Genomic DNA, 12,159 nt, shown 5'->3' on the forward strand with positions numbered 1-12,159 from the left:
AGAACTTTCTTTCCATGACATGAAGATGCTCTCGCACATGTTAACAAAACCTCTGCGTCTTTGCAAATTGCCTAGAATTTCGTCCTCTCCCCTAACTAGCCAGTGGGCTCTTTTGTATCTTTGGCCCAGCTCAAAAGCACCTGCCCTCTCTGTGGCCTTCCCCGGCCCAAAAAGCCTAGCAGCATCAATGACACGGGGCAGTGCTGGTAGCCCGGAGCCCCCCGGCTGTGGGCCCACACCGCCTCACAGGCGACACCTCTGCCACACACTGTGATCTCCGTGACGCCAACAACTGTAGCTTCTTTGTCTTAAAATCTCAGCACAGAGCATCTTCTTGTAGTTAAATGTAGTTAGAAGAGAAATGTTAAAAACAGCAGATGACAGCGCCTGGAAGCCTTCCACTATCACAGATAAAGTCAACTACATAAACATCTCTGCACTGCCTCTTAACTTTGTGGGTACTTCTAATCTTGCCCTTTTCATTCAAGATTACCCTTTATTTGTTTTCATTTGTGTCTGCCTTCTGAGAGCAACGACCATCTTTTACTCTTTGTAGCTTTACCACCAAACACATAATAGTATGCACAGCTAATAAGTATTCAATAATTGGTAAATATGATATTTAAAAAGACAAATCATAAAAAAAATTTCAGTTCCAATTATATGTAGGTGGACTATTTGTATGGAGAAGGAGAGTCCTGCTTTCACACTGCCTAACTCTTATCATAGACCATTATTACATTTATTTAAGCAATAAAAATTTTACATAAGAGGAATCTGAATTTAAATGTAATAGTTCTAATGGGAATGAACATATTTAGGACTTTTAGACTACCAAATAATCTGAAATTTTTATTATTTTTGAAATGCTTTAGCCTGGAGGCACTTCTTTCTAAATAACGCCTGGGGCATCTGAGAACAGGCTCAGACTGAGGTGTAGGAATTTGTTACTAGTATTGTATTTTTGGTTGTGATTGTTATTTGGCATCAACTGCACAACTTCCAGACCCAAGAGTGTGAACAAATTGATTACAAATATACACACTCATGTACTTGCCCTTTTTTCAAACAAATGATTTTATACACTTTGTTCAAATTGTTTTTTTTCCCTTTAATATTAAAGAAATGCTATAATGATTAGCGGCTGGGAGGTTCACTCTTAATAAGGAAAGAACAACCTACTTTTGCTACTTCTGTAATAAGTATGTAGGTTCATTTCCGTAGCTAATTGTCAGCATCTGGCTAATTCCTTTTTACATAATGTGAGTAGCTTCACCTCCCAGGTTATTCTTGTGTCAGTTTTGGATATAAGTTTCACTCTAAGCTTTAAGGAGAGGCAGATAAAAAGAAAGAGAGGGTGGGAGCGAGCATGAACCCACAGAAAAGTGACATACACACACATTCAAGCCTTGACACAACTTCCAAAAAAGAAAATCCGTCTTCGACTCTCTCTTGGTTTGAGTAAGCTGTGAACTCCTAAAACACCTGTTTGATCACAGGAGCACTCCCCTCTTGGCACAGCTGTAACACTGAGACCCATCGCACTCGTGGACCACAAGCGCGTTCCTCTTGCCTCACACCAACGCATCCTCCCAGGCCTAGGACAACGCCTGCCGTGCCTACGACAAGATCTTTCAGTCCTTCAGTCCACTCGACTCCTGAATCCCCATTAAACATACACCACTCATCTCAACGCACTGCTACTCCATCTTTCTTCACGTGAAACAGCATTCTGACGGCTCTATTTTTCCGGCTCCCCCTCTCCCATATACATTTCCTCTTCCTTTATTTTTAGATCCCACCCAGGTTACTTCAGATCAAAACTCAAGACTACCATTTGAGACAACTCCCCAGAAAATGCAACCATTCTCCAGCTAACTAGAAAATTATTATAACAAAAGGTAGTCTATTACAAACAATTCATTTAAAATAGACACATCTTTAAAAATACAATTCCATTTTTAATATTATTTGTAGTATAGAAAAACAACTAGTTTCTCTGCTTACCACTTCTAATAGTTGTGTTTTCCAAGAGTTCTGTCTGAAGTTGTAGTTCAGCTTCTCCAAGTATCTTTAGAACAGAATCTGTAGGACTTCTTCCCCAGACTTTTCTTGGAGATCCACCAGGATCTAATTTAATAACCTCTCCCACTGTATGTTCTAGAAGAAAAAGATATAAAAAAATTTCTTAAGGCAGATTTAAGATCTTCTATCCAACTGAGTGCTTCACAGGAAAAAAAGGTTACATCACAAAGAGAATATAACGATGGTGCTTAAAAATGGACCTACAGATTATCAAACTAAGTGAAGGCAGATAGAGAAAGACAAATATCATATGATATCACTTACATGTGGAACCTAAACCAATGGTACAAATGAACTTATTTACAAAACAGAAACAGACTTACAGACTTCAAAAACAAACTTATGGTTACCAAAGGGGAAAGGTTGGGGGGGGAGGGATAAATTAGTAGTTTGGGATTAACATATATACACTACTATATATGAAATAGATAAACAACAAGGGCCGACTGTACAGCACAGGGAACTCTACTCAATACTCTGTAAAGACCCATATAGGAAAAGAATCTTTAAAAAAGTGGATATACGTATATGTACAACTGATTCACTTTGCGGTACACCTGAAACTAACAGAACATTGTAAATCAACTATATTCCAATATAAAATAAAAATTAAATAAAAAAAAAAATAGTCATCAACATAAACAAACAAAACCAAACCCAAAAAAAGGACTTTCAGAGAATGAATAATAAATGATAGAAAAAAACAAAAGCAACTAATACTACTAATAATAAATATATCTAAAGTTGCCTTTTAAAACACTTATGAATTAAACTCTAGTTTTAGGGAATATAAAAATGGAAAAAACATAAATTATGTTTCTGTAAAATTTTTATTTGAGAAAAAAAAATATTTTAAACCTAAGATAATTAAGAATAATTTGGGGTAGTACAAAAATAGATAAAATATAAATTAATATTTTGCTTCTGTAAATTTCACTGAAGAGACTAGAAAAAAAAATCTTAAGATAAATGTGCATATGGATTAAAAGTAGAGAAAACTATTTCTAAGAAAATTTGTTTTACCTTATTTATCGTAAGTAGACAACTGACACTTCCTTTTTGACAATAATAATTTGGGGTAAACCTTTTTACTAAAATTTAGCAAAGCAAAAACCAGAAAAGGACCTACTGAAGTTTGAGTCTTTAGAACATTTGATAATAATACATGAAGCATATAGGCACCTAGCAGTAACAGACAGGATATTATTATGGAGTGTAAGTCATATAAACTTTCAAAGGTGACCAAATACATGTTAATACAAATTTTTGTGTACTAGTCCATGAAAGTAAATATCTGCAGATTAGCTGGTAATTTCAGTTTTGTTCAGGGAAAATGATTACCAATAAGGAACAATTTTTAAAAGGATAGTTAAGAAGGGTAAAGAACCCAGAACCGACCCAAAGCTTACAGCCACGTGGTGTTGGATAAAGGTGCCAAAGCAATCTAAAGGGGGAGGGTGGGAAACGGGGTGAAGTGGGTGGGGGGAAGGTGCAGAGCCAGCAGCCGGCTGTACCCAGACAATACTGTGAAGAGCTCTGCTACAAGGAGGGCTTCAGAAATGGGGGCAGTGGAACAACAGGGTCCGAATGAAGGAAAGGAGCCCGCTGTGCAAAGGGCTTGGGAAAGAGGAGAGGGGAGGAGGGCCGTGAAGTAGAAAGAGCGGCTGGGCGCCAGCGGTGGGAAGGGAGCCTCACGAAGGCAGAAGGGGCAGAGCGAGAGGCAGTGGGGCCACGCAGCGCCAGCGCAGGCACCGGAAGGGACGCTGGGTTCCCATGTGCACCGCGACAGAGGTCAGGCAAGTACTAAAATGGGTGCGGGGATGCACTTCTATCCTCAAAGCTCTTTTCCGTAAGGTTCCAGCACCCGGCACCACCCTCATCTCTCTTCTCCTCACAGCTTAGCTTCTGGAAGAGGCTCCTTCCTCAGCTGCCATGCGCTTCTTAATCCCTGGATTCTATTTCTGCCCCCAGCCTTCTAGCGACACTGCTTTCATCAAGGTCACCATGCCTCTACCGACAAACTCAGTGCAGATATTCTAGCCCTCGTCTTGCTGTCTCTTTTTCTTGTAAATCCATACCACACTCTCAGTTTTCCTAACTCTGATGCTTCCTCATCTGCTTTTCAAAGTTCTTGCCCTGACAAACTTGTAGAAGAGTTTCCCTTGAAGCCCTTACAAGTCTGTCCTCGAGAATCTCTTACATATGTCTGATTTTATTATCTCTCAGTTAAGGTCTTCAGTTTTTGTCTAGATGAGTGCAACAGCCTCTAAAAACTGGTCTCAAGTACGTCCACTCCCAGTAAGATAGAACAGGGTGACCAGAGTTATGCTATTGCCTGGATAACCAAAACAACTGGACAAAATATATAAAACATCAGTCTCAAGACACTGGACAAGAAGTAAGATAAGAGGTAAGAACATGGATCCTGGGAGAAGAGAAACAAACAAGACAACTCCTGTGACGGCCCCTCCTGCTGCCTTGGGAGTTTCCAGCTGCAGCTCAGGAGGGGGACCCAGGCAGAGCCCAGCAGATTCCCTGAGTTCTGGCGACAGAGCTAAGACCGACCCTTGGGAGACTAAGGCAGAAGAAAGAGAAGTCCAGAGACTTCCAGAAGGTAGCCTTGAGTATTCAGCAGACCACTGAAGGGAGCAAATGTGTGAAGAAATGACCTCAGGTAGGGAAAAGAACCACGCGAGAGACTACAGGGAATACAGGACGTGAAACACTGCTTGTTCCCCACAGCCAGACTGGAAAATATCATAATTCGTGGTGAACTGGACACTCAGAAGGGCTTTCCCTCTGTGCTAGGAAGAATCTGCACTCTAGTTAAATGTGGCCCTGATCTCACCTAACAAATCTTAAAAACAGACATAAACGAATCAAACTGAGCCCAACTAACTTAACTGCATTCCAGAACAAAGCTCCAGAATAATTACAGAAACACAAAAAAACCTAGCACCCATCCAGGTAAAATTCACAATGTCTGGCATCCAATCAAAAATTGCCAATCATGCAAAGAAGCAGAAGAATATGACCCATAATAAGGAGGAAAATTAACCAATGAAAATGGACTCAGAATGGAGACAGACATTAGTATTCTCACACAAGCACACTAATAAAGTTTTTATAACTGTATTCCATATGATCAAAATGTTAAGTACAGACATGGCAGATACTTAAACCCAAATCGAACTTCTAGAGATGAAACACACAATATCTGAGATGAAAAATACATTGGATGGGATTAACACTAGATTAGGCAATGCAGAAAAAAATAAGTGAATCTGAAACTCTCCAGAATGAAAGGCACAGGAAAAAAGAGAATCTTAAACAATGAAAAGCACATCAGTGAACTATGGGACAACTTGATACACGTGAGGTTGCAGCCCTCAGAGGACGGGGAGGCAGCACAGGAAAATACCTGAAGAAATATTGGAAAAGACGTTTCCAATCTGATGAAAATGATAAACCACAGACCCAAGATGCTCAGTGAACCCCAAGGAAAAGAAACATGAAGAAAACTATGGTAAGGCACTTCACAGTCAAACTGCTCAAAACCAGTGATAAACACAAGTCTTAAAAGCAGTCAGAGGACAACAGCATGTTATGGAGAGAGGAACAAAGGTAAATCTGATTTCTTGTCGGGAACAACGCGAGTAAAAGGACGACAGAGCAACATCGTTAAAGCACTCAAAGATGACACTGCCAACCTAGAACTCTATACCCAGAGAAGACAGCTTTCAAAAATTAAGGTATACAATTTTTAAATTTAAAAAAATTTAAATTATACCTTATAAAATTATATAATTAACTCTATTAATTTAAAAATAAGGTATAAAATTAAGTAAAAATCCTCTTCAGTATACAAAAGTTGAAAGAATCTATCACCTGCATTGCAAGAAACGTTAAAAGAAGGAAGATGATACCATGGATACATAAATCTGAACAAAGAAACTAAGAACAGCAGAAATGGTAACTACATGGATAAGTACAAGAAGCACGTTTTTCCGTAGTGTTTACATGTCTAAAGGATGACGAGAGTTCCGACTCCTGGGAAGATGGAGGAATAAGCGCGCGTCAGCCGTGCCCCCCACTGACACAGCTCTAAGGACCAGGACCCGCGCAGGAGCAGCCGCATGAGGACGCCGAGCAGCAGCCAGCAGCCGGGTGGGCGAAGAAGACAGGAACTCAAAGCACCCCCCGCAGGTGGTACACTCCGTCCCCCTCCCGTTTTCCCCAGTCAGGAACCCACGGGAGGGCACTGGGCTGCGGACAGAGGAAGCTTGAGGAGGGGCCTTCCACTCTGTCTCAAGGGCCGGGCCGGGGAACCCTGATGCCTGGAGAGAGGGAGAGGGTGAGGATCTCTCTCTCCTCCCTCCGCTGCCTCCTTTCCAGCCCCCACGCGCTGCCACAGGTAATCAGAACCCAGAGCCTGTAAAGCTGGGGAGAGGACGCTTCTGTCCTGTTTGGTGGAGACGTGGTGCCCAGACGGCGCGGCTGTTTCCTCCAGCTCTTGGCCACCCTGCTCCAAGCACAGGGCAGAGTGAGGTAACCAGAGCCTCAGCTTTCTGACCAGAGGACCAGAGACAGAAAACACCAGGGAGACAGTGCAGACAAAGGAGCTCCAGAAGGCAACCCCCTGAAGTTGCCTGCTATTACCTGCGCTCACCTCCTGTGCACACGTGGATCTGATCCTGTGCTGCGTATCAAAGACTGAAAACTGAGCCAGCAAACCGAGGACCACCCAGGTCCCAGACCAGCCGCCACGTGGTACACAGCCGGACAGGTCAAGAGGCACTGCCAGGCTCTGAAACAGGAGCCGACACTGAGAGCACAGGCCACAGAAGGCAGGTGGGAGCTCAGGCCCTGACGCTAACTGGGCCGACTGCAAAACTATCAATGTTCTCCATCAGATGTAAACAAGACCAGAGCCTTGCAAGAGAATGTTCAGAATGTCTAGGGCATAAGTCAAAATTACTCAGCATAAGAAGAACCAGGAAAACCTTAACTCTCTCGGGAGGTGGCTACTAGCTGCCGACAGCAATGTAACACACATGCGAGAATGATCTAACAAGGATTTTAAAGCAGTTGTTACAAAAACGCCCCAGGAAGCAATCATGAGCACTCTAGACAGCAAAGGAGAAAGAGAAAGTTGGAGAGAAGAAAGAAGATATAAAGACAATTTTATGAAATTACTATGTCAGTGTCCCTAAAAAAAAACACCGTACTGGAAACACGGCCCCACGAGCACCTTTGCACAGTGCCTGCTGCTGCTCCTGTGCAGCGGTGTCGGAGTGGAGAAGTGGCAGCACAGTCCCTGCGGCCTGCGAAGCCTAAGCTATTTCCTACCTGGCCGCGGACAGAGCCTGCTGCAGGCACGGTCCGCTCCAGCTGCGGCTTCTCCGTGCTCTGGGCCCGCTCACCCCTCCCTCCCCGGAGGATTCGGGGATTCTCACCTTCGCGTCCGTGCTAGCTGCATCGGCTCCCCAGGGTCCCAGGCTCTCCCCCACGTCCTGGGCTCAGGGCAGCTCACGCGTCTCACCCCTCAGCACGCCACGCCATCCAGAAACCACCTCCTGGCGACTGACCAATGCCCTGACTCGCACTCTGCTCTCAGGGAGGGGCTCTGTCTCAACCACTGTGGTGTCCTCCCTGCTCAGCAGTGTGTGTGGCAGGTAGTGGGACTCAATACAGAACTGCTTGCTGTGGAGCCTGTGGACTCTTCTCCAACTCCAGAAAGAATTCTACCAAAGCGGTCCATCAGAAAACTCACGTAGAACTGCACTTACTTAGCTGATGGGCAGACCGGCCCTTTAGAAAGTGAGCCTCCTGCGAGCATGTGTGTCTGTTGGTTCCCTGCTGCACCTCCAGAGCCAGGAACCATGCGAGAAATGGGCAGCAGCTCAGGAATCATCGCTGAGCAAAGGGGTCACTGCGTGAGACCCTCTCGACACCCCTGCTCAATGCCGACGGGCCCTTCTGAGTCTTTGCTGAAGTTCACTACTCTGATTCTCACCAAGAACTACTCCTGCTAATAGGTGACTCTAACGTGGGAGAAAGGCCTAAAGTGCAATAACACAATTTAAACGTGCGCCGCTAGTTCCCACTCTCACGCTACAGACTGTTGTGAAAAACCCTTGCCATGTGAAAGCTGAATCGTCTTCGCCACGTTTCACCTATTACAGAAACCCTTCCAGCCTCTCTCAGCCCCTCTAAGCGCGCCAGGCCGCACCAGGCAGGACACGAGTGCGCTCATACGCACTTTCAGTCACAGAGAAGGACGCGTCCGGTGCCAGTTCATCCATGGGAATCACCAGGTGGCCTCCAGCCTCCCATTTCTTGCGATCCGATGAAACCGATTTTTCTTTTTCCTGCTCTTTGGCGTCTTCGTGAACAATTACTGCACCGGTTTCAGAGTGACTCTGCTTTCCGTTTTCATCTTCTTGAGCTTTAAGATTTTGATTTAATCTACGTAGTATTTCGCGCTTACTCTGAAACAGTTAAAATGTTGTATTTTAATAGGTATACTATTAAGTAAAATGATTGAGAGAGAAAATTTGAAAATTGTACCTACCGAAATAGCACTGTTAGTCTTCTGCATTTCTTCTGAGGTTTCTTGGGCATCAGTCAAACTTCTGTCCTTTAAACACAGATAGTTACAGAGTAAGAAATAATGTTATTTTAAAAGTCCACCTTAAAATTTTTGATATTTTTACTTTTTGTTTTCATTAACATTTCATGCTCCTTGTGAATTTTTTATTCCTGTAAAATGTTAACACAGCTTTCTTCATTACCAGCAATGAGAAATAGTTACATATTATCATTTAATAGATGTAATATATACTAGAAGAGCCAGTTCTCAATTATTTGTCATATTTTTGGATTGTTTGATCACATATTTAACTATATTCTCTTCCTCTTTGGCACCTGATTCTTGGTAATTTTACATTTACTGTAGAAATTTTAAAAATTAATTCATATACTCAGAGCTAGGGAAGTTTTGATGGATGAATAATTCAAGACAGGCTGTGTTATTTTGAAGCTGTCTTTATGTTTCAGGTACATATATTCTTATTAAGCCATACTACTTACTAAACATAATTGAGAACTGGCTTTTCTCCCTAAGCAAAGAGTTAAAATAAAGAGTTCTGAGTCCTTGGTACTAAAGATAAAATAAATTTTGTTTTTTGTTTAGTATAATCAGAGTAATCTAGACGATCTAGAATTTGTAAATATATGAAAAGAAGAAATTAGTAGTTATGAAAACTGCGAAAGCAAAGGTATCTGGAAGACTCAGGGCAAGGAAAAGCGGTTCTCAAAGTTTTCAGGAAGTGATATTTAGCAAGAAGACACATAAAGAAAAACCATTTAGTTACATGGATTACCTCAAATATTATTAAATAGTAGTCAGTTTTAAAGTAATACATGTAAAACAGACAAAGAGCATTTTACCCAGTAAAGTGGCAGGCATTAGCAGTCGCTACGACCAGAGAGGTGAGCAGCTACGTGGGATGTGAGACTGGGGACCGGGAAGGGCCCGCACAGGGGCATCTGAAGTTGGAGTGAACAACGCAGCACACACTCGTTACCAGAGAGAAGAGAGACTACACCTGCTTGAGCAACAGTGGCTTCCTATATCAAGTCCTTGAGGGTGACCAAGGCTGGTATTTCCCACTCAATCTTATTTTCAAGATAAACACAAAGGCTGTAAAAGACTGGTGTGCCAATAACGTCAGTGCTGTCTGCAAAAACTTCGTGAAATTCAACAAATAAAAGGCACAGACTTCAATGACCAGGAAAGGACAGAATCAGGGTAATGTGTAATATGACTCAGGACTCTTCCCTCTGCCTATGGAGCTCTAGGCTGAAATTCCACACCATGAGCCCCTTTCCCTGAACCTCAGAACAGAGTTTTTCACATTTCAGAGAGATGCCCGAAACATACTTCCAAGTTTAAACTTTCTACTTGCCCACAGTTCTCTGTTTTACTATCCATATGACATGATAGATTCAAAAGTAGAAGGTTAAAGAAATAATTGATGAATTAAGGGCAATTATGCTGAGTCCTCTAACATTTGCTATGCCAAAAAGTTGTAAATACATGTACACGTCCTGGACACTATTCCCAGAGTTAAGTAAGTACCAGAGAGACATTATTTTTTAAAAAAGTGAACCCTTGCTAATTGTGAGTGCTAGGGTATAAAAATGTTTTCTGCATTGTTTTTCATACATTTCTATGTATTTTTTTGTCCAATAGTCTTTTAAAGTAAAAAAGAGAATCATTTCAATATATTCTTACCTACCAGGTGGTCTTAGATATAAAACCTAAGACCAGTGAGGCTCCAATATTCAGAGTAAACCACACATGAAAATCTTAAGAAGTAATTTTTTCCCTAGAAAAACCTAATGGGACATTAGGAATTAATGTAACTTCATTAAATTTAATCCTTTTAATAATCTTTTGACTTGGAGGAGTTCTAGATTTTACGAAACTTACCATACCCACTTCTTTCAAAGCAGAAGTCACAGAAATAACAGGTCTCATCTCTTGCTTTGATGGAGAGCCACCTGTTTCCTGCTGTCCTGAAGGTGGAGACACATCAGAGTTCTTTATTCCTTTGGCCACCAACTGTAACAAAGAATGTAAGTACATTGGGGAATTTATATTTGCATGAAGAGATAAAACGGTGTATATAAGGTCACTGTCTATACACTCTAACCACAAGGAGTTTTTTTCATTCCTCAAGTTTTGTTGTGCAAGGCAATGTGCTAGGTGCTGGGGAAAGATCAGCGAACACAGAGAAGCATCTCCGGCCTCACATGTAAACCTAATCATGCGCCACGTAGTACTAAATAACTCCTTTCCATTGCATTAACAGTGTTTCACAAACAGCCTTCCAAAAGATTAAACATTAGTCCTCTTACTCTAATTTTAACCCATTATAAAATTTGGCGAGAAGAAAAAAAGATTATTTACTAATCTTATACTTCAAAAAGAAACGCTTCTGAAAATTCTACAAGTTTGGCACAATCTTAAAGTCTGAATATCAATCACCCAACATGAGAGCCCTGATTATAAAATTGTCAACATAAATAAGAAAGAAAGAATTGAAAAGTACAGGAAATAAGATTTACTTCACTAAAGATACCATTTGTTATATTCATATATGTTTTTGCTTTTATCTTGACATTTAGACTCTGTAAACAATGTGAAATAATGTTCTGAACTTTCAGTAAATATAAGGAAATGGCATTTCGCAGTATGCTCACAGGAACATGGCAGCAAGTCACTCCCAACTTCTATCTCTTCTTCAAGCCAGTAAACAAGAATTTCTGTTGAGTAAATACCAATATTTCAAATGCAATATTTATTGAGCATCTTCTAAGCATAAGATAGTAATCCAATTCTAATATTTAGTTTTCTGTACTTTCATTTTACACCAGTATCTATTTTGCTCAAACGGAGATGGAAATAGCTAACACACTACTGAAGGAGAAGAACTAAGTTGGAGGAATGATACTACCTGACTTCAAGACTTACTAGAAGCTACAGTAATCAAGATAGTGTGATACTAATGAAAGTACAGCAAACAAATCAATGGAACCGAACAGAGAGCCCAGAAATAGAGTCAACTAACATTTAACAAAGGAGCAAAGGCAATTCAATGGAGAAAGGACAATCTTCTTGGCAACAAATGGTGCTGGAATAACTGGACACCCACAGGCAAACAAACAAACAAACAACCTTACACCTTTCACAAATATTAACTCACAATTGATTACAGACCTACATGTAAAACTCAAAAGTATAAAACTCCTAGAATATAACATAGGAGAAAATCCAGGTGACCCTGGGTTTGGCAATGACTTTTTAGATACAACACCAAAGGCACAACCATGAAAGAGAATTAATAAGCTGGTTTCATCAATATTAAAAACTTCTGCTCTGTGAAAGACATTGTCAAAAGAATGAGAAGACAAGCCACAGACTGGGAGAACATATTTACAAAAGAAATAAAAACAAAGGACTGTTAATCAAAATACACAAAAAACTCTTAAAACTCAAAAATATGA

At 41.2% G+C, this 12,159-nt stretch overlaps 1 protein-coding gene across 7 annotated transcripts in view; it reads right to left on the bottom strand.

Moving 5' to 3' along the window:
• Positions 1-12,159, bottom strand: part of NEK1 (NIMA related kinase 1) — a 224,020-nt gene that overhangs the window by 56,174 nt on the left and 155,687 nt on the right. For all 7 annotated transcript variants that reach the window (XM_059926738.1, XM_059926733.1, XM_059926735.1 and 4 more), the window contains 4 exons: positions 10,583-10,714; positions 8,660-8,725; positions 8,348-8,576; positions 2,008-2,160 (listed from right to left, as the gene is read on the bottom strand). In XM_059926738.1, coding sequence (XP_059782721.1) covers positions 2,008-2,160; positions 8,348-8,576; positions 8,660-8,725; positions 10,583-10,714 — 580 coding nt within the window. The remainder of the gene's footprint in view (positions 1-2,007; positions 2,161-8,347; positions 8,577-8,659; positions 8,726-10,582; positions 10,715-12,159) is intronic.

Source organism: Balaenoptera ricei, chromosome 6 (genome assembly GCF_028023285.1).
Source record: "Balaenoptera ricei isolate mBalRic1 chromosome 6, mBalRic1.hap2, whole genome shotgun sequence".
Lineage (NCBI taxonomy): Eukaryota > Metazoa > Chordata > Mammalia > Artiodactyla > Balaenopteridae > Balaenoptera > Balaenoptera ricei.